Source organism: Protopterus annectens, chromosome 5.part1 (genome assembly GCF_019279795.1).
Source record: "Protopterus annectens isolate FY-2018-M chromosome 5.part1, PAN1.0, whole genome shotgun sequence".
Lineage (NCBI taxonomy): Eukaryota > Metazoa > Chordata > Ceratodontiformes > Protopteridae > Protopterus > Protopterus annectens.
In genome coordinates this window covers 438,635,809-438,660,072 of record NC_056736.1, presented here as the reverse complement: position 1 = coordinate 438,660,072, position 24,264 = coordinate 438,635,809, and the positions used below count along the sequence as shown (strand labels likewise).

Here is a 24,264-nt window from a genome sequence, read left to right as displayed (position 1 = left end):
TAATCCCTACATCACTCGATGGGTTGCAAACTGGCTTACTGACAAAACCCACACTGTAAAAGTAGCTGACTCCAAATCCAGCTCCAGACAAGTGACAAGTGGAGTACCTCAGGGTTCAGTTCTGGGACCACTCTTGTTTGGCATTGACTTCTCTGAAGTACAGGCCAATACTAAGGGACTCTGGCTAACAAAATTCGCAGATGACTGCAAACTGGGAGCCATTATTGAATCACCAAATTATGTGGATACTCTACAAAAGGGCCTTACAGAAACAGATGCTTGGTGCCAGACCCATGGGCTCAAGCTCAATGCCAAGAAATGTATAGTTATTTCCTTTGGGAAAAAACATATACCTGTGAATTACCACATAGGTGGCAGTACACTAAACATTGAAAGTGTGATAAGAGACTTAGGGACACAGGTGGACAGTGGTCTCACCTTCAATAACCACATCGCCACAACAGTCAAGAAATCCTTCTATGTGGCACACCTCATCACTAAGGGCTTTTCATTCAGAAAAAAGGAGGTCATTGTCCCACTGTACTCATCCCTCATTAGACCCATTATAGAATACAATGCCCCATTTGGTATGTACCTCTCAAGGCACCTGCAACAACTGGAAAGGCCGCAGAAATACCTCACTAAAAGAACCACAGGCCTAAAGCAGGTGCCCTATGCTGACCACCTTAAAAAACTCCAGCTATACTCTGTGGCATATCGTCTACTCAGAGGCAATCTCTGCTTAACATACAAGGCCATGTCAAACCCAGAGCTGTTGGACATGCTCCACTTAAAGAAATCCCAATCCCTCAGAGCTACACGCTCCAGAGATCTAAACCTTGTCATCACAATGAACAAAACATGCTGGAGGGATAGGTTCCTGACCCAGAGACTCCCCATACTCTGGTATAGACTGCCCATGCATGTCAAGCAGAGCGCCTCATTGGCCCTCTTCAAAAGGAACCCTGTTGATTGGATGGGAGATAGGAAATTCACCCCGGGGATCATGTCAGTCACCCTGCTAGACAGGGGTCCAGAGAAGTAAATATTGTGGGAAGAAATATCCAGGGAATTGTTATGGCTAGGCTTGCATAGGCCCTAGGGCTGATAGCCTAGTACCAACCTATGAACCTATGAACCTATTAGGAGTACTTTTATGTGAGAACTTTGCCTCTAGTGATGTTGTGTAAATACATCTCTCACATACCATATCAGTTTGTTTGAGAATTAGCTGGTTGTCAGTAAACAAGGCAATTTCTACATTGCCTCAGGATGCCCATGTCCACCAAGCTGGTAACAGAGACAGTAGGAAAGTTCATATCCATGGCAACAAACCCTTTTTTATTGATTAGACAGTTGGAGTGAGAATATCAATCATTATCAGGAGTATCTGGTTTGCAACTATGTGGACAGTGCTTGCCACTCCAAACTAGTTGTCCTGTGTGCAACAAGGTATTGGAAAAATTTCAATTGTGCTTTTAAAGAAAAATGTCACTCAAGGTGTCTGAGTCTGTACAGAGCACTGCCAAACACTTGAAGAGAAATTAATACGTAAACCCTGAAAATTTAAGAATGAAGTATTTAGGCAGATATTCTGAAGTTAGAAACAAATCAAGCAGTACTTACTGAAAACAAAGAATTAGCTTGTCAAGAATGATGAAAAGAGGGGAGTCGAATGAATGGCTACTGCCTGGCTACTACTAATGCTGGTCTCACCACAGCTTCACTCTGTTGGGATACAATGTTCCTTTGCTTCTTCTCTCACCAAAAGCAAAATGTTAGCACCAATCCCAAGAAAAGAAACAGGACACAGCCTGTTTTGTGATCCACAGTCTTGTCCTGGATGATGCAAGGGTGGGTAGGCTTGTAGCCTTTTTCTGGTAGATGCCTCAAATAGCAACCAGACCAATCAGGTACATTGAGCACAGACATTCACTCTCCAACCAGAAACAGTCAGGAAACAATGCACTCTGCTCCTTCTCTCACCAGTATCAGAATATAAGCACAGATTCCAAATGTCACCTATAAAGCAGTTATTAGGCACCTTCTCTCACCAGGAGAAAACAGAAGCACTAATCCCAAGATGACTACTCAGAGGCAGAATGTGGGCTCTGCAATAACTGGTGGTCTTGCAATAGATTTTTAAAAGTAAGATAAAAAAAAGGTTTATCCTAAAGACTGCAGTGTGCACTAAGCAGTTAGATATGAAAGTGGGTAACTTAAGTTTTAGCCTTCTAAAAGGTTAAGTTTTAGTGAAGAGACACGATTTTTAAAAGAGCAAGATATACTGAAAGGGGGTGGGCACTTTTAATTTATGGTACTATGGAATACAGTAGGATGGCCAATAAATTTAAATAGTTGGAGGGAAGTGATTTCACAAAATGACAATCTTGTGCTTACTCACACCAGCCAGTGAAAGGAGAGAGGGAACAAGATATATGGTCAAATTAACATAAGGGGCAGGCAACTAGAAAGGCAGTGGTATTTAAGAACACAACAGTAACAAGATGGTGGGGGGGGATTGTGTTTGACTCACAAGAGACAGAGCTGAGGTCTCTTTGATAGAGCAATTTGTGTTGTGTTTGGGTGTTTTTTTTGTGTGTGTTCGATGTTCCGGGGTTTCGACATTTTCATGCCGATTATTACGCTGTCGACAATTTGAGTTTCCGACAGCGTAATATAAATGCCTCTCTGGGTCCATGATGAGTACATAGTGTCAGTGTGATGTCACATACAACAAATATGGAATTTGCAGTGACAGTTAAAGGCTGTGCTGAGCAATACTTGTTCAAATCACACTATTCACAGACATTTCCACATACACCATACAGGAAGAAGGGTGCATTAGGTCACAGTTATTATTTGAACAGGTGCCAAGGGACATAACATTGCATAGCTGGGGCATGTCAGTGTAGGTAGTGATTGGGTCTTGTAGAAAAGGATACTCTGTGTGGATGATGTCCTCCAGTGACAGGGAGAGGGTGGTATTATGGGACCATGACTGATAGGGCTAACACTGCATAACTGTGGTCTGTTGTCACTCTACTGGCTTATGGCAGGACTGCAAGCCCTCTGAGACAGAGGGGGCCATATCCTATGAGCGAATCGCACAAATTGTGAACGCTCATAATATCGAACTTACCTGACCTCGAACCTCCTATTGTTGGGGCTGCACCCCCAACACTAAATATATATTCCAACTCCGAGATCGTACTACAGTGAAGAAAGGGCAAATATCCTATTCTTCACTGTACTGTGATCTCAGAAAAAGCACTTCAAGGTCCAGTATGTTTGATATTATGAGCGTTTGCAATTTGTGCGATTCGCTCATATGATATAGACCAGAACATGACCTGGCACAGACTCTGCTGGCAAGATGTCCTGCCTCTGGAAGCTGAAAGTCATCACTACCTGTGATGTTGACTGGTGAAGTGAGATAACTTTATAGGTTCATGGGTTCACTGGTGTATACTAGGTTAATGACCACGGGTGTATATTACATTATCGAATCTTTAAAAATTCGAATGTCATATGGTTGAACCCATATGATCGAACTTTTCAAAGTTCGAAAAGCTAAAAAAAAAAAAAAAAACAGAAAAAACCTACTTGACCGTTTTGCACCCTCCACAACCCCCACTCTTTAAATATACCAACTCCAAGATCACTCTACAGTGCAGGAAAGGGAAATCTTCCCATTCCACACTATACAGAGATCCCCACTAAAACGTTCGAACTTTTAAAAATTCGAAAATATGGTGTCAACCATATGACGTTTGCACTTTTAAAAGTTCGATAACGTAATATATACCCAATGACCACTAGGCCCCTTATAAGGTTAGCCGTGCAACCCAAATTTAACCCACAAATTTTATTTATATAGGAGTTGATTGCCTCTGTCCCTCAGAGACATAGACACCAGACCAGGGTTGAATTTCTAATTAGCCATCCATTGGTTCAAGTTAAATAGGGATATGGAGGAACTCTGCTTCACATGGATGGGGATCCTGTTCCAGAGAATGGAAATTCTCTGAGAAACGTATCTGTCTCTTCAATGTCTTATTTATGTCACAAGCAAAATTTTGGTCTTTTATTCTAGTAGTTTTGATGCTGTTTCTTTTGCAAATGTGCAAAAGGTTCATCAAAACAGGGTCCAGGACTGGCTTGTATGCCAGGCTAAGATCACCTCTCAGACATCTGCATGATATTGAGTATGAGAGATAAGGGTTTGAGGTGATCAGCATATGACATTGTGTTTACTCCCTGTATTCTTTTTGTAAGAAATGTTTGTGGATGCTCGATTTGCTGCATGTGTCTCTTCAGGTACATACCAAAAAGGGAATTATGCTTTATGATGAGTCTGATGAGGGATGAGTACAGTGGTAGAATGACCATAGCCTCATAGGACCAGTCAGTATACCCTGGTATAGCCTTCTAACATAATCAACCATATACATGCCTTCCAGTGAACACATTTCAAAGAACCCACACACCACAGTACATCTGTAGGAAATCCTGGGTATTAATAGATTATGACTGAATAAAAACCCTGTGCAACTGCTGATTCAACCATAATGCTGTGTACATATCATGGAATGGCTGTAAAATGATGAAACTAGATCCCTGCTAGACTGCCATATGGGAGGCCTACACGCACACACTGAATGCAGTGTGCTGCTCTACTGCTCCAGCTATGGGGGGGAGCATTAGTGCTATTAATCACAGGTGATGCCTTCACCTTGAAATCACAGGCCATGCCTTCACCTTGAACAATGGATGGAGGACGACCCACAAGGGAGACAGACAGTGCTTCTGATTGTGACTCAGTCTGTATCTCATCACCATCATCATCACACCCTAAATATTCCTCTTATCTTACCTCAACCTTTACAGGTGTGACTGGAGCAGTGATCTGGCCTGTGAATGTATAATGCAAGACAGGACAGAATGAATCTCAATTCTCATACTACATGTGTAGCTCTGTGTTATACATGCAAACAGTGGTATGGACTATGCAGCTATAAAACATATGCATACATCTACAGTCAGTCCTGTGCCTGTGCACCTGATGTTCCTATGGGAAACATATATGGTGGTATTTGTGGTCTGTCTACACACAGTGCAGAGCTGTTACATAAACATGCAAAAAGGTTACTAACCTGTTGCATCTCCCACTGAGACATGTGAGGTTTGTCTCCTCTTCAGGTATAATACCTTCATCATCTTCATGCAGAGACAAGCATTAGGTCACAGTGGATGGTGTTCCTCCCCCAGTGGCTGACGTCTGTGGTGCTATGCTACGTGCCTTCTTGCAGATCTACCTAATTATGTTATTGAAGCATCTCTGACTTTGCTGGATTATTGGATTCCACCCACCCAAAGCATTGCTGTCATAGATCACTGTCTCTCAGATGTTATTTTGTAGGACTGGTAAGCAGCCCATCTCCTTAACAGTCAGTGCTAATAAGTCCTGAGTGTCTGTAGCAAAGGACATCCTCAGCATGGTTGAAATTGTCCATCCTCTGCCATATACCCCATCTGGAGGACATGGGGACATCTGTGGGAACAAGAGGCATAGCTGTAGGCTACTGATGGCTGGGGCACAGTAGGCTACCAGTTAAAAAATGTGGAGTGCTGTAGGTATACTCAACAGTACAGTTTTGGACATGGATAGGATAACAGTAGGTGCTAAAGATAGCAAGTCACTGATGCATCATGGGTGAGAGTTTGTTCATACTACCTATGCATGCATGCATGTATGCCACACATTGTGACTGCACTAGGAGAATGATAGGACACCGTCTTGTTTTATAGGAGATTTGTGGCAATGGCAGCCATCAGTATTGTCCCTGACTGATATGCTAAGCAGGGCAAAAGTCTCCTCTACCTGCTGCATAGCTACATTATGGTGTGACTGCCAAGACTGATTCAGGATCCAATTCAGAAGGTGAGTGCCTAGTTCCAGCTAGTTGAGATGCTCAGCAAGGCTACTGGCATCCCCAAGACCAAGAAGCAATACAGTTAAGATGGCCTGCAGCACTGCCTCCTAAAGATCTCCAGCAGTAGGAAGTGGAGGTTAGGCAGGAAAATACTGAATAATACCACAATTATTTGCAATTGCTGCTGTTTTTCTATCCATAAATGTAACTTTTATATCTATCATTTGGCACATCATTCTTAATAAAGGTTGTTTCTTCTGAGCGATACAAGGACATACCAGGTAGAAATCTGTGCATATGCTGTGCCTGTTGCTTGCTTACCTTTCTGTCATGGCACTGCTGTATATTGTCAGGTATTGTATAGGTTTTTAGCTGTAATCTTGGGAACACATTTCCATGCCTCTGATATCATTCACATATATCTGAGTGTGTACTTTTGCACTGATGTCTGCTTCTGACCTGTACCTTAGTGTTCAGACTTTTTTGCCCCATGTTATACTTCAAAACAACAACTACAAAAACAAAAAATAATAATCCACTGCAAAGCCAGTAATCCAAATAAAATTAAGAAACTTGTTTTTATTATCAACACAAATCAATCAAACTGCTCTGGCATCTTGACCCACAGGCCTTCAAGGAGTTCATAAACATGAATAAACTGCATCATTAAACACTCTACATAATTAACATCAATAATTCAATTATCCAATAAAAAACTTTTTACAAAAGAAACTTCCAACTGCATTCCTTATTTAAACAAGCAGGAGTCAAAGTTCGATATTTTAAAATAAAAATAGATTCCTTAAACAATAATTTATTCTTTAAAAGAATAACATTCTCAGCTGTAACATGTTTTAAAATACAGTCCTTCAAGTCAGTACAACCCCTTCCCATGAACTGTATTACAATGAACTGCTAAGGCTCTCCAATAATCGTTGCAAGTTCCTCTATGATTTGTGCCTTACCTAGTTAACAAATGTTAAAATAAAATAAATTGAATAAATAACTTTAACAATTATTAGTTTAAAAATATGTGCACAAATATCTCTCAAAATAGAAATGTGTGTCAGATGGTAACACGTTCTAGCAGACCTCCTTTCTTCTGGTGAATATCCCTTCTAGATTGGTCTATAACAAATAGGTTTTCTATTACTATTGCTGTCCATCTTTGTGTAGGACCCTCTCAATGAATGGTTATTGCACATTCAAGATCAATCTGCTACATAGGATAAAAGTCTTTTAGATTCTTTAATAAAAAAAAAACAAAAAAACAAGTAATCTCAGTGGTATCCCCGAAGTCTCAAACAACTCACTTAAGTATAGTGGGTTCAAAAACAAAACAGTGGAAGATTTTCAGTCCATATATCTCCAGTTAATTACTGTATATTAATCAGATCAGACAATAGTAGTAGAAGTAGCGAACTTAAACTCGTCTTAAGTAAAAAAATATATATATATAATATGAAATATTGTACAGAATTACTAAGCATTCAATGGTAATCCAAGCAAGGCAGGCAGCCTGTTTCCAGTCAAAAATCCTATATTAATTACACAGACAAGTGATCCAAGTCAAACAAGCTTTCTAAATAAATATATATAAAAGTAAATACTGCATTACAGTTCTGTCTCAACATATGATTTCCCCTCCAAGATAATTATTTCCTTTTTATTAACATATATCAAGAGGAAATTCTAATACACCGATTATTGGCTAAATTATAGTTTTGTTGAAATTCAGAGATGATTTGTTACCACAGCATAAAAGTGGTTATAGCAATTTATTGTACCAACTTTCTCAGTTTTTAGAAAATAACATAAAAGACTTCTAAGCAAACAAAAGCCACATATTTCAGGAGAGCAATGAACAAACTAAAGGATAAACAGGAAGGAAGATTAGAGGGAACTGGAGTTGGTAAGGGAAGATGAAATAGCAATCACATGAGCTGATGCTTCTTAAGATACAAGAAATCTGGCCGGTGTACTTGTAGAGCCCCTGATAAAGATTTTGTTTTCTTTTTCTGCCACAGCATCCAAGTTGAACTTGATAGTTCATCCCTGTGACTATCCCAAGCCCATCCTCTCCAATCTGCAGTCTACTTGTCCCTATCAACTTTGTGCATGCTGGCTTCCTGGTCAAGGGTTGTGCATTACAATGGTATTTTGCAAGAGTTGTCCCAGCGTCCGTGGTGGCAAACTCATCAGCCTTCTCTTCCCTGGGACAGTCTACCTCAATAGTTCTTCTGTCTCTACTAGAGAATCTCCTGCTGTAATCACCCCAAGTATGCAGCTCTAGCCCCTCCCCCTGAGGAAAGGTGAGCAAGCCATGCATCACCATTCCTCCCTTTCCCTCTCATGTTGACTCTAATAGGCACTAGGGTCACTCTGTGATCTTGAGTTGCCTAGACCATAGTTAGGGCTTTATCCCTGTGCTCCATCAGACCAGCTGATATAGATTTTTAACAGATTACTACCACTAGCAAAAGTGCCTGAGAGCTGGAAATCTGAAACTGTAGTATCCTTATATAAGGGAGTGAGCTAGAAAAATCCATGGAACTACATGCCTATTAGCCTAAGAATGGTGGAATACAAAGTTATGGAGGGAATCTTAAGGAAAATGTGATTCTTGTCCTAAAGGACAGCAGTCTCAAGGACAACAACCAATATTGGTTCATATCAGGAAGAACCAATTTTATATCTGGTACAGAAGAAATTAACAGGGGAGTACTAGCAGAGATGGTCTTTCTGAAATTCAGCAAGGCTTTTGACTTTATTGTCACAAGAAAATGGCAATAATTGGGGTTAGAACTAAGATGGAGGAACTAGATAGCAACACAATTGACTGATGAATTTCAATGCAAAAAATGCTAAGGACTGCAGATGGGTCACACAAACCCTGCCATAATGTATAAGCTAGGGGGAAGTGGAACTGATGGCAACAGAGAAAGAAAAAGATTTGGGTTGTTGATCACTACTAGCTTGGACAACCAGGAGCAAAGAGAGGTGATAGTGGCAGCAGTGCTACAGTATATCCTCAGGTGGTTAGGGTCCAGAAGTAAAGCGATAATGCTACTGATCTTCCAGACTTTAATCATACCATATCTTAAGTGCTGTGTGCAGTTCAGGTGTCTATACCAGAAAATGGATATTAAACAGCTGGACGGACTCCAGAGGATAGTCACTAGAAAAGTGCATGGACAGAGGAGAAAGTATAATTAGAGACTGGAAGTGCTTGAGGTCTTCAAACTAGAGACCAGAAGTGATAAGGGAAAGCATTATATGGGTATGCAAAACTATTTTTCAAAGCAGAAATACTCCAGAAGTACTATATACCATAAACATCCACAGCACACGATAGTCACAAACAAGAAATTTTTAATGAAGCTTTCAGGTTTACACCTTTCATCAGCATATAAAATCACAACACATTAACACATTTAAATAGAGGACCATTATAATCACATGATCAAGCCAGCCATTCAAAGGACCACTATAATTAAATATGCAAATTCAGTTTAAAAACATCTAATAAAATTTATTTTCATGCAGTTACTTGTTAAAAGCATAATACATAAGTATAAAAAGTACAAAAAACTGTTACATATATATATATATATATATATATATATATATAGACAAATAATTACATCTACACATTTAGAAATACTATACACTTTTGTTGCTAAAAGAGTATGAGTGGATAGTGCGACTACAGGCTGATAAGTATCCAGGCCTTAATGGGACAGTCAGTTTAAAACCAGTTTTGACCAAGAGGCAGAGAGAAATTTTATAGTATTAAGTGTATAGTATTTCTAAATTTAAACTGAATTTGCATATTTAATTATAGTGGTCCTTTGAATGGCTGGCTTGATCATGTGATTATAATGGTCCTCTATTTAAATGTGTTAATGTGTTGTGATTTTGTATGCTGATGAAGGGTGTAAACCTGAAAGCTTCATTAAAAATTTCTTGTTTGTGACTAACGTGTGCTGTGGATGTTTATGCAAAACTATTTCACAGAAATGTGAAGAGGTAATATTTAACATTAAATACTTCTTCAGAGAGAGGGTTTGGGATTTATGGAATGAACTGCCAAAATGAGAAGTGAAGAAGAGATCCATACATACATTTAAGAGAACATGATAGAACAGTTGACAAAGTGGTAAACGAACAGTAGGAATGCCAGTGGGGTACAAGACTGAATCACTTAAAAAGGCAACCTAGACAACCTTGTTGATTCATGCCTTCAGACAAGTTTAAAACAATGAAACCTGCTAAATAATTTTGGAAATAGGTAAATAAAGCCTCAGTAAGAATTGTATGTTCTTGGCATTCAATATATGTCATGTTTGGAAAACTGACTCTAGACTCCTAAGAAACTCATATGTTTTTAATCTTCCACATCTGTCTTCACCTCTCTTTCCTTTATCTCTACATCTTAATTTCAATCCAGATTATGACCTTCATGCTTTAATTTTCTAAGACTTCATTGGAAATAGGTTTTACTAAAGAAATGTCACAAAATTTCATCAAATTAAAATGGAATATATCCCAGACTCCTTAACTCTAACCATTTAATTTCTTATCTTTTAGCTGTCATCTGTTATCTAGCACTGTCCCCTTAGACCTTCAATAAGTAAAAGAAGGTAGCATTTATCATACCTATTTGCAAAATGGCTGACTTTTCTTCAGCTAATTAACTACAGATTAATTTTTCAGCTAGAAACATTTGTCTCTCCTTTAATCTGAGCTGGCCTTAATGAATATTACTATTTACATGGAATCTCAAAATACACAAACTATAATGCTGACTGCTGCTGCCACTGTATATTGTAACCTAGACCTTGGTGAGTTCTCAGGGTTCTCTTTCTTAATCTTTTGAAAGTTTTCAATTGCATTTACTATGACTGTCTTTTCTTTTTTACATTTGTTTGGTATATAGAATTTTGCATACTCATGGTTTCACAGCTACTCTCAAAAATTCATAAAAAAGATTCCTCAGCTCTGTCTCCGTTAATCATGCTGATTTTTTCTGAGGTCTTTATTTATTTATTTATTTATTTATTTATTTATTTATTTATTACAGTTTGATTACCAGGGAGGTCCACTGGGCTTGGGGGCCCATTTTCAGTGGAGGCCCGGGGAGAAAAGCTCCAACAGGAAAAATAAGAGTTTAATTACATGAAAATTCAAAGACAGTTTGTATAACATACAGCAGGTAGCAAGCAGAAAATAAACACTAGCAATTTCTGTTTTGTTCAGGAGGAAGACAGGCTTATATCATAAAAATCAAAATTCTACTTTTTAGTTGCCCATGCTAAGTATATTTAAAAGAGGTTAGGAAGGTGAAGAGGTTAGCCTGGAGAGAAGGGAGAAGATAGTTTGAGAGGTATGGGCTGAAGAGTGCAGTTGCAATACCTGTTTAGAGGTAGGAATGAAGTTGGGTTTTGAAGTTATTAAGGTTGGTACATGTCCTTTGTGTGGAGGGCAGGGCATTCCATCTTTTAGCTAGGATAAAGGATAAGAGAAGCTGACCTGCTGGGCGCTTGGGTTTTTGTACAGTGATCAGGTTTTCGTGAGAAGATCTAAGTGATTTAAGGAGGGGGGGGTATAAGGTAGTATAATTTTAGAAAGAGCAGGGCAGTTAGTAGGTTGGAACAATAATTTGTAGGCTGTGATGAGTTGGAGAAAGTCAAATTGATTGGCAAGTTCAAGCCAGTTTAGAGAGTGAAGGGAGGTGCAGTGATGAGAGGAGGATTTGGCATTTGTGGCAAATCTAGAGATTTTGTTGTAACATTGTTCCAATTTGGAGGTAAGTGTGGATGATAAATTAGTGAGCAGGGGAGCTCCATACAGTAGGGAGGGAAGGAGGTAGGTAGAGGCAATAGTTAGTCTGGTGTAAGAAGAGAGGAAGTGGTTGTTTCTATACAGTAAACCTAGTTTTATGTGTATTTTTTTTATGTTTAGTTGGATATGAGTATTACATTTTAGTTGGTTATCAATTGTAACACCGAAAAGTTTGGTGGAGGGAACAATCTCGATGGAGGAGTTGTTGAGGCTGGTCATTTGAAATGAGTTTTTATCAAGAGAGGAGGATTTAGAGGGGGAGAAAAGGAGGCTCTTAGTTTTGTTTGCATTTAGAGAGAGAGATGATTTTGGAGCATCCAGTTTTCAGTGGTTGAAAAGGCAGTTTGTGTTAGGGCTTGGAGCTCTGTTAGGTTAGGGGCACAGCAGATCAAAGTGGAATCGTCAGCGTATTGCACAATTTTGGTGTTAGGAATGGCTTTGTGGAAGTCATTAATAAAGATATTGAATAGTAATGGGCCTAGTATGGAACCTTGGAGTACTCCGGTAGGAGTAGGAAGGAAGGTAGAGGTGGCTTGGCCCCATTTCACAGCTTGGGACCTCTTTGAAAGGTAGCTGGAGAACCAGGAAAGGTTTTTTTGGGATAGGTTGAGATTAGAGAGGTAATTTAGAAGGTGGGTATGGGAAATAGTATCAAAAGCTTTGAATAAGTCTAGTAAAACAGAGGATACTATATTACCAGAGTCACGTGCTGAATTAACAGAGTGCAAGAAGAAGAGAACGGCAGTGTTAGTACTGTGTCCGGGGCAGAAGCCGTGTTGGGTAGGAGAGAATAGTTAGTGTTTGGTAAGGAATGGCAGGAGCTGCAGGTGGATACATTTTTGTAGGATATTGGAGATAGGGGAGAGGATGGCTATAGGGCGGAAATTGGAGACATTACAATTTTTGCTGCCTTTATGGAGAGGAAGAATGTAAGCGGTGCGCCATAGTTTAGGTACATAGGATTCGAGTAAAGACCTATTAATTAGGATGCTGATAGGTAGAGCAATAGAGTCAGAAGCTATTTTTAGGAAGGAGGATGGAATGCTGTCAGGGGCATTGGAGCAAGGCTTTAGTTTATAGAGATGTTTCTTTATTAGGTCAGTGGATACTGGTTTGAGTTCGAAAGAGGGGAGAGAAGGGGATGGAAGATTGAGCAGGAAGGGGTGGAAGGTTATTGTTTGTGAATGTCTTGGTTAGCTCAGCAATGGAAGAGGTGAAGAAGGAATTGAATAGGGAGGCTATTTCAAGGTCAGATTTGCTGGTATCAGGACAGGGGTTGTTTTTTGTAACTGGTCTAAGGAGGGAATTAATAGAATTCCAGAATTGTTTGGGATTTCTAGCATGGTTTTCTTGTAGTTTGATGTAGTAAGACTTTTTATCTCAAATGACTTGTTTTTTGGCAAGGTTTCTCAACTGCTTATACTTAAGGAAGATTTCAGGTTGTTTGTGTTTAATGTAGGTTTTCCAGGTTTTATCCCTTTGCAGCATTATTTTTTTGTGTCTTTGGTGAGCCAAGGGGTGGTATTTGTTTAAACTCTTTTTGTTCTTATGGGAGCTAAGGAGTTAAGGACAGTTATGAAAATAGAATTGAAATAGTCAACGGCTTCGTCTAATGGTAGTGTTTTTAGGGGGTTCCAGTTAGTTAGCTTAAGAGAGTTGGAGAAAGAAGTAGGATTGAAGTTAGATAGGTTACGAGTATGAATGTAGTGGTGAGAGTGTGGGGAGGTGGGAGTAGCTCGAATGGAGAAGGCAGGGAGGTGGTCTCCTAATGGGTTAGGAGTGACACCAAATGTTATAACTTTGTTAGGATGAGATACTAAGATCCAGTCAAGTATGGTGCCAGGGGGATTAATTTTGTTAGGTCTAGTAATGGAGTTAGTAAGTTGAGTGAAGTTGAATAGGTTGATGGTTATTGTGGGATTAGGGTTAATGATTTTTCCCCAGTCAATATTTACATCTCCCAAAATGAAAGTTTCTAGCATAATATTGGAGGAAGTCCAGGAGAGGATGTCTTCCAGAGTATTGGTATTGTTGCCAGGAGGAATATAGAGGCAAATAATGCAGATACTTTTATAGTTGTTTATTTTTAGGATGCCAATTACAAGTTCAGCGTTATTGAAAGAAGGGATAGGGTTTGGGTAGTGAGTGATTGACAAAAGATTGGAGTAGACTAGAGCAACCCCACCACCTCTTCTATTAGGTCGGTCAGATCGGAGAGAATGGAATCCTGGGGGTAGGAATTCAGAGTCATTAATGTGAGGTTTTAGCCACTTTTCAGCGATAGCTGCTATGTCAGGAGAGTTGTGATTGAGCCAGGCATGGATGAGGGTTAATTTATTTTTTAAGCTTTGGGCGTTGATAGTGAGGAATTTGAGGTTTTTGTTAGAGGATTTGTTGTTGGTGCGAGGGAGATTTGTAGGAGAGAAATTAGGACCTGGATTGGGGTGAATATCGCCGGCTAAGTAAAGGTATGTGTGATGGGGGATGTGTTTATTAGTTTTGTATTTAGATAGAAGAAGCTGGTAGAGATTTGGTTTATGTTTAAAGTTATTATTTGAGCTTAGAAGAAATTTTACTTTCAAGAGAAGGATAGGGTGGAAGGGATTATGTACTTTAAACAGTAATGATCTCACTCTTTATATATTAACTTACTCTGACCTACCAAATGTTTACATTGTTTTTATGGATATAATGTTGCACTTCCTACTATAACCAAGACATTGTAAATATTAGCAAATTATTGCAAAAACTGACTTCACTCCAGTATTTCAAAACAATAGAACCTGAACTCTAAAACAACTAACATCATGATGTTTGTAACTGATCTTACATTAAGCAATGTTTCACCTACTCTTTTCTTCAGTTTGTGAGACCATAGGAACAGTCAAATAACACGTGTCTAGGGTAGAACACATTCATGCTGCATTTGAGAATATGGATTCACTAACAGTTGCTCCAGTCTCATGTGTAAATGGCCACAAAATGAAAAATGCTTCAGAATAGAATAATGTTTATTAGCTCTTCTAAGATTCTGTACATCACTGCACCTCTCTTAGGCAATTGCAGTGGATGTCATCTTACTAGTAAAGTTATCTATTTGCCTTAATATGTTTTAGCTTCTATAACATCTTTTCCTCTTTAGGTCCCATGCTTGTATTAACTGCACCTCCAACATCTAGAAGAATATCTGTTCTGGTTTAAATCCTGTAGCCATTTGTCACCACTGACTTAATAATACATTGTCAACATAATCATCCCTGTTAGTACTTTGTTACATTTCCTTTGTTATCAGAGCGAAACACAGCTGGTGAATTTTAAAACACATCCAAAGCCAGCAATTCCATCCAATGCAAGTCTTTTATTGAAACAAACAGAAATCCAGTAAGCGCTTGCACCCAACAGGGCTTCATCAGACCATGATGCATCACAAATAACAACTCCTTATTTAGTAAAAAGGGCGCCAAAAACTGAATTCAAACATTTTCTTAAAGTGACAAGATCATAGTCTTATCAAATATCTTATTCTAAAAACATTAATTACATCACCATATAAAAAATAAACATAAAAAGTATAAAAAATATATGAAAATATATATGAAGAAATATCTATAAGAAAATATATAAAATTATATAAAAAATATACATATTTTAATATACAAATACAAAAATACTGATGAGAATATATACTCAAACTAATAAATACTCTCATTTCATAAGCACACAAATGTCATGTGCCTATTATACACAATATTGGTCTTCACCAACTTGTGAATAAATGGTTCTATCTAAGCCTTCTAAACTTCAAAAATAGTTTCAGGGGTACTTTATCATTAAGACCTGGATAGAAGTCTGCCCTAAGTCAAATTATCCATTTAGCCTCCTGTGTTTCAGTATGGTTCCTAGTGTCACCACCTCTAGGACCTGTGAATAACATCTCAATGACTCTGAAGGTGAACATATGTGTGTCGCCTCTCTCCAATACATGTTTAGATATATGTGTTCACGTATCCCGTCTCTGAGTTTTCTATCTGTCTTGCCCACATAGAATCCATCACATGCTACACAAGTAGCAAGGTAAACCACATGCTCAGACTGGCGAGTTGCAGAGACATGGAACTCGTAACTTATGCCATTTGAGGGGTGCACAAAATTACCACTGGAATTTATAAAGTGGCAAAAATTACAACTAGTGCAAGGAACTGTACCAAGGGTATCATAAACATTCTCCTTCCTACCTTTCTTAGGATAACAACTTCTTCAGATTGGACCTGTTCTTATACACAAAACTTGGTGTATCCCCTTCCACCTCTCTAACCACCGGTTCCACAGTCAGCACCTCCCAGTGCGATCTAATAACGTCGTTAACAGTGCCCACATCCTTAGTGTAAAAAATGGGGATCCTGACATTGACATTTTCCATTGTAACTATAGGGTGCTCTGCTTCTACCTGTTCAAAGGCTATTTCCTTAGGATCTGAAGAATAGAGGGTAACCACATCCTTAATAGCTGTATAGACTATATGTTAGCTATTAGGGTAGTAAAAAGTTGACATAATAAGTTGACTGGCTTCCTGCTACTCTTCTGTTATGACCACTAAATAATGTTAATGTTCAAACATGACACCAATGCTTAAGAGTGCTGAGGGGTACTTAACAAATCACTTTTCCGATTTTACAGTAGTCTGTGATTTATTTTTCCACTTGAACCTGTTTATATTCCATCCAGCAATGTATGAAAGCTATAGAAACTGTATAAAAGAGCAAACACTAACAGATTTTTCTCATTAGCTTGATTCCTGTTATATACCTTCTAAGATATTCCCTCCAGCTCAGCAGTTACCATGGAAATTCTCTCTGATCCACTGTCTTCTGCCTCTAACCATAATAACCGTACAGCTTTATGAGCCAAAATGAGATGTTTGGGTTAGTGCCTATGTTCCACAGCAAAATTACAGGTGAAGATTTTTTACTTCATAGACTGAGGCTGAAAGGCGTCAGGATAACAGTTAATTGAATCAGTGGGTCTGAAGACTTAACTTGAGTGCAGGACTACGTATTGCATAGTGACACCCAATGTAAATCTTCCCCAAAAAACAGAGATTACTGTTCATTTTCAGTTGGAATATACTTTGTTGTAATTAGATGTACAAGGCTTGTCAGGCACTTGATGAAAAACGCCCGTTCTACAGATAACCTCTATATCATTACAACTAGTGCAATGTGGTGAACTAAGATGTTTCTCCTACAGCTGATAGGCTGCTACTGATGGGCAAAAAGCCGGTAGACATAAATGTCACATAGGTATGAGCAAAAAACAAACAAATGAATTCTTCATTTTTGCTATACGTTACTTATAAGGTAAAATTTATACTTTTCACAGGATTATGAAAATTCTCAAATATTACCTGCAAGTACAAGATACCTCCATGCTTCAGGATTTACTCTGTTTTTAAGTAGCAAATTACACTCTAAACTGAGTCACTTTTAAGTGACTCACTGCATTTATAGTTTTGTTTTGCACATAACATTACTCAGTGAATCAAAGGATTTAATCACTTACCAGTTACACCACAAGATGTTTATTTATTTTGAGAAAATTCCTTTTTATATAACAGTGGATGCTAGCTGTGGATAGAATTGACTGCTTCCATTCCATGGCTTTGTGACTGTACTTAGGCTAACCTGCTCCTCATACCCTGTGTTTGCTTCTCTGATTTAACCACTCAGACCATGATGCCAACATATCTCTCAAACTGGTACACCATAGTAAGTAGTTTAACAACAGTGCTGTGATGTAGATAAGAGAGAGAGCCTGAAATCGATTACTGCTGCTTCATGGATGGTAAACAGCGTTATGTGCTGGGGACATGATTTGGAAGTAGGCATATAGCAGGCATTGTGAGGAAGACACAACCACCTGCACGTTTATGCATTTCTCAGTGCCTTGCCCTCCCTTTGCTATAGGTAGCTGTTATTTGTTTGCTCTGCTCTCCAACAGAGACCTGATGCTGTAGAGCCTTCATCCTGCTAAAGAAACTCCTCCCTTCCTGAGGGATGCAAGTAGGATAAACGTCATCATTCCTGTTCCAACCTTATGACAGCTCCTCCAGCTTCCCAGTGAATCAAACCCAGGATGTCTGGATCATAATGACATTTTACCCATCTGCACTACAGAGCTGATTATTTAGAGCAAGTGAGTATTTTGAACCATGGGAGAATGTTATTCTGCCATGAGTTAATTTAACAAATAAATAATTACTGAGAAGGAAAACATGTTAAATCATACTCATGTCATCTAATTTAACATTTTCAGCTTGATGCCTTTCTAAATAACACATCATAAAAAAGTCAAACTGCTATTTATCTAGATACAGTATGGACTGAATTATACATTTGGTAAGGGCAATAGGCAACTTGGTAGAGTGCTTAATGCCCCCTGGTAGAATGCAAGTCTCAAGTTTCAATAAACATGGCTAGCTCTACTGCCAGCAGTAAAGTAGGAATCCAAAAAATGTGAAAAGAAATGCTTTCACTTGTCTAAATTTTTAGTTTTTGTGGTGAGATTGACAGATAGGGGAAAATCCATAGGGAAGAAGAAAAAGTATTTTATCCCGTAGTTGTTCTTTATGTCTTAAGCCACTCAGCAGAATTTCTTTTTTAATTTTGTTATCTTGATGTTCCTTTATTAGCGTCTGTATCAGAGCATCAAAACCGACAACATTAAACGCTCACATGAGCGAATATTCACGTACTCATGTGAACGTTCGACGTTGTCAGTTTCGATGTTCTGATATAGACCCCCTTTATTATATCATGTATACAGGCAAATCATCTGATGTATGTTTAGAATAAAAAAAACAAGATGTCAGTGTTTTTTGCAAATTCAGTAGGAACTTTGTTAGATGCTATAGGCAAGGCTTTAGTACAGGTTTTAGTTACTGGGTATTTCTCTAGTGAAATAGGAAAATACCTGAGACATTAAAACCTCAATATTTAAATGTGATGATTTGTCTTCTGTTTCTTTCAAAGCACAAATAATTCAGAATTGTTTAGAATATATAGCTGAATCAGTCAATGCATCTGAAGGCAGTAGATTGAGAATAATTCTACAATGGAATGGTCAAAGGTTGTTTAAGCAATCTGAGCATTTAGATAAACAGTGCTTTAAATAATTGTAAAACAGAGCTCCCCTAACAATGTGCCTGCATCTCACATGCAGTACCAGAATTCCACTGCTTATTCATTTCATTCATACAGTCCTGTTATATTTTGTTAAAAGGGGATTTCGTTGTCAGTCTGTTTCCATATACTTCTGCATGTCTGCATGCCATGTTGTAATACAGCCTACAGTAATATGCTGCCGTTACTGTGGATGTAATTATAGTGCTGCAGGCAGATGAAACAAAATGAACGGGAGTAAATCTATGCATAATGAATTGCAACTAATATGTGAGGAATTACCTAAATTATATATAGCTAATAAATTTCACTCTAAACTGACACATTTTTCAGCACTCACAGAAGCTGTATGTTGGTTAGAAGTGATGCTTATATTATGTTTATGTGTAACACTGCACATCATTTCCCTAATCTAATATCTAAGTCATTATTATAATCTGTTGTTTATTTTGTTGTGTGTTTATGTCAATGATGCCATGTGAAATCTTTCAAACTGAATGATGTGAGGAAGATGGGACTATGTTGTTTAGATTTTTTTCTCACTACTGCCTGCCAGCCTCTAGCCCTCCCAGTTTCCCATTTGACCCATTTCTTCCTGACAGACAAAAGGCAATCACAAGAGGGCACAACACAGGCATCCATTAGGAGGTTTTATTTAGCGTTGTTACCTCGCAGTAAGAGGTTCTCCCGTTCGATTCTCGGCTTGGCTTGGAGTGCCTTCTGTGTGGAGTCTGCATGTCCTCCCCGTGGTTGGGTAGCATTCCAAAGACATACGTGCGTAAATGGGTGTGCCTTCGTTGAAGGTTGGGTGTCGAGCTGGCACCTTGGCGTTTCATAAAAATCTACTGCCAATCATTAGTGGACCAGAGTTCCACTGTGGCGACTCCTTACTGGGAAAAAGCTGAAAGACAAACAACATATATAGCATATGTGCCTGAAACAGAACATGCTGGAGGGATAGATTACTGTCCCAGAGACTTCCCATACTCTGGAACAGACTGCCTATCTATGTCAAACAGAGCTCCTCATTAGCACTCTTCAAGAAAAATCTTGATGATTGGATGGGAGATAGGAAATTCACCCCGGGGATCACTTCTGTGGCTCTGCTCGATAGGGGCACAGGAAAATAATTTTCTTGGGTGGCGAAAGCCAGGGTACATTTTTGGCTAGGCTTATATAGGCCCTAGGGCCAATAGCCTACTACCTACCTATGAACCTGGATATTGCAAATGTCATTTAGTGTGCACACTTCCATCATTGCCCAGTTGCTGCTAGCTTTTATTCACTGTACACTCAGCCTTCACTAGGTGTCACAACAGCAATGGACCTAGCTGCCTCCCCTCCTCCAGGATGGATGAGATGGCATTGACCACTCACTCCCATCCTCCTTCTCTGGCTTCTCCAGTACCCATATCATTAGCTGACCTTGGGTCTCTTAGGTCAGTCAGGGTTCTATCCTTCTACATCAAAAAGCCAAAGTAAAAGTATTACATTTTTGATGGGATGTTACCTATAAGCAAAATGGTATACTTCAGCATGACACATGAGGAGTAAAAAAAGGCCTTACTATAATGTATTTTTTATTTCATTCATATATTAATCAGGTAATGTCCACAAGCCCCAAGTACCTGTTTACATGGATGGTCCTGAATCATTGATTTAGTTAAGTGACTTGCTCAGAGTCGCACAATATATACCTACTGAAACCAAAGGAATCCAACACACCACCAAAAATTTAAATAACAGCTCAGAGACCTACCTGTCTATGCTATATTGTCAGGTAATGTAAAGAAAATAAAACATACAGTTCTGAATTTTTTCAATTTTGGTCATAGTACCAATTGGCTAAGATAGATTATCCTGCCTATATGAGTATTGTGTTGTTCTTAAGTGAAGATAAACACTAAGAGGTGTCCATTTTTTCCAGCCTCACCAATCTGTACTATTATATAATATAAATATAAATATATATATATATATATATATATATATATATATATATATATATATATATATATACAGCTCATTTATATAACTATATATATATATATATATATATATATATATATATATATATATAGCTAATTAATGCATTGGTTTTGATTCTCTGTCATTATTGCCTCAGTTATTCATCTTCCCATCTAAAAGAGATACATTAAAACAAATCAAGTCCCTTCTCTTACTGGTTTGTCAGAACCTGGATGGTCTAACTATGTATACATGCCACATTGTAGAATGTGAAGGCCATTTGATGAAAGTGGTAGTGCTTGCTAATATATTGTAAGATAGGGCACTAAACTGGTTGTTGTAGACTATCGATAATCTTTTTATGCTCATGTTAGGAATTAACAGAGTTTGCACTTAATACAGGAACTTAGTCACTGTCCTTTGGAGAAAAAAAAAGTATAACTTTCTATATGCCTCCCTGATATCTGTATCATACTTTATAATTTCAGGATAGCTAATAGATAAACAATTTTATTGTCCCTTAATCTAAAGTGTTTGTGATATGTCTCACATATTTTGTAAAATATTATCATGCTTCTGTATATTACTAAGCATAAATATCTGTTTTGTCTTCGTACAGAGCAGTTTCCCAAACCGGGACAGCCTTGTAGTTTGAGACGGGAAGACTGGCGGAAGGATTCTAAATGTTCTACTGGTAAAATCAACTTGGAAGAACTGCACATGTTGGCTCTGGCACAACATTAAGAGCTTCCCAATCAAACTGCATTGATTCAAGTGTCTTCTTTCTAAGCAGAAGTGTTTGGAGCACAGATATAATCACATTTAACAGGGCTCTTTTAACAATGTGAATCATAAACTGTAAGGTAGTAAATGTTCATTACAAGAATATCAGTGTCAACCAAAAATGTTTATGTGGTGTCCTATCAAAGCCGTGGCATTCTAGTCCATGGCTGTTACTTATGGTAACAACATGAAGCACACATATGACTAGGACATGATTTGTCATGATGTATTGTGCAGTTCTGGTTTGTACTAGGTGACTTTCCTTCTTTTTACAGAACACATTGTGTGTCATTGCTGTTTACAAAATGTTAAAACTTATTTTGGGCTTAAGGTAAGAGATACACAGGTTTTCATAACCCAATGAAAGCTTGCATTTCTGTCTGATCACAGTGGAATTATTACACTTGTTTCTCATCAGTGTGGCTGGCCAAGTGCCTCAGTGTCCGCTGGAAATGGGAAAAGCATGTGTTTGGGGGAGAGACTGGCTCAGAGAATCATTTGAAATTTTGCAAATAATTCTCCTTGTGGTTCATGACATAGATTTAGGAGAGTAGTAAGTCTGAGGATGATGCTGATGGACCACAAATAGAGGCAGCCTGGAGACATTGTTTAGTAGTAGACCTTACATTAATTGACTTAGACATAGAAGACTTAAAGAGGAACTGAACATTTTCAGTCCTGAAGGAAGTCATCTTTTATCTCAGTTCAAATGAAGATACAGTAAGTTGTTTCCAACAAGCTTGCCTTCTTTCTGCCTAATTCCTCAGCTCTAGAAGGTTTGTAGACTTAGTAAGTTGTGTGCATTACTGCATTGCCAGCGTGAATACTGCATCAAACTTGGAGTCCAAGAAGATGAAACACTTGCAGCAGTCTTTTTATTTCTTCATTGTTAATTTTACCAACAGTATTATTTAAGAAACTTAGCTCTTTGGATTTAGAAACTTGTTAATAACATGTGCTGCTATTCTTGTACAAAATGAGATTTGGGAGTCAACCAAAGAGTTTAGCTAAACTAAAACTCTATAGTGCCTTTTAGAAATGGTCTGGCCTCCTTGGTTTTTTTCTCTCTTATCTCATTCATGCATTTACAACTATTTTTTTCAGTTTAATGCCATCATAAATATCACTTGATTATTCCAAAGAAAAAGGAAGAAGAAGACATAAAGCAGCTGGTGGATCTTTGAAGACATTTGAACAATCTATGACTGCACATTATGTTTCTGTATTGGAGCTCCACAAACTTGACATGCGGTTGCAATACAGAAGGATTTAGTTCTGATTTAAAGGTGTTTTCTAATGGACAAAGATGTAATAATTTTGATATTCATTACTGAGTACTATAGACGAGCAAAGAGGAGGCTGTTTCAGCTGCAAGACCCAAGAGGTGTCACAGCTGTGGTATTTGTTTTTTCAAAACAACTCCACAGTAAATCTTAGGGGGCACTTCATAATTATGACTATCCACCAGTTGCCACTATGGCTGTGCTACTGTGTTGTAGCTTTTAGTATTACCACTGTATACTTTCAGTATTCATTTTGAATATCAAATAAAAAATTGCAGTATTGCCTACAGTCTTTTTTATATTTGGTTCTGTTTAATGGACTAGGAGCTGGCCTCACAAGACTTTTACTGCTTATTAAATAAAGAAAGAGTAAAACAGGGTGATGAGATTAAAATTCAGGGTTCAGAAGTTTATGTAAAGAAGCTATTTTTCCAGCAAACCTGTATGTTCATGTGCCATGGATAAATGCGCATTGTAATTTTATGTTCACTGGTGCATGTCTGTACACTCTATATTTTAATAAAATGGTTGTAAAATTTCACATACTTTGTATTTCATCACTGTGCTACAGAATACAGATCAAAACAGATAGCATATAGTTTTGTATTATTTTCTTTGATAACATTGGTTGGCATAAAGCCATACTGCAGTAAACCAGTATTTGCACTTACCCATCTGTACTGAATGTTGAGTACTGCTGCAACCTTTGAGAAACAAATACTGTACTATGTTATTAATTACAGTAATGTCCCTTTTGTCAAGGACAAAGCAGATGTTATAAAACAGACCATGGAGCTGAGGTTAGATCTAAATGATTATGATAAGTAAGGTTGTGAAAATAATTTCAGCTTACATTCAGCATGTTGTGGATTTGACCGAGACCAAGTGAAACAGCAGTAGTAGTTCTGAGGATAGAAATGTTCCTACCCTTATTACAAGAGCGTTTTGTAATATGCCTTCTTCAAGAAGCTATAAGTAGACCGGGGGGGGGGGGTCATAGACTTCCATCTTCTCACTAACCTCCTTTCTAAATGTACAATTATTGAGAAAGATACACTCTTTAATTGTCTATCACTGAATTTTAGAATATCTAAATAAATAATCCTCATACTCTGAATGAGACCAGGGACATCATCTGCCTAAGCTGGTGGTAGCTCAGGTGAATATAAAAGATTCCATTGCATTTATCAAAAAGAGGTGAGGTTCCCCAATGTCCTTGCCAAATTTCCCCTGTAAAAAAGCCATTGGCTTAGTGGGACTAACCAAGTTAAC

General features: G+C 38.2%; 1 protein-coding gene across 3 annotated transcripts in view; it reads left to right on the top strand.

Annotated features, from left to right (window-relative positions):
- ILDR2 (immunoglobulin like domain containing receptor 2) overlaps nt 1-23,533 on the top strand; it is a 2,395,614-nt gene extending 2,372,081 nt beyond the window's left edge. For all 3 annotated transcript variants that reach the window (XM_044073090.1, XM_044073088.1, XM_044073089.1), the window contains one exon: nt 21,546-23,533. In XM_044073090.1, the coding sequence (XP_043929025.1) occupies nt 21,546-21,581 (36 nt within the window). In that variant the 3' untranslated portion in view covers nt 21,582-23,533. The remainder of the gene's footprint in view (nt 1-21,545) is intronic.
- The last annotated feature ends 731 nt before the right edge of the window (nt 23,534-24,264 follow it).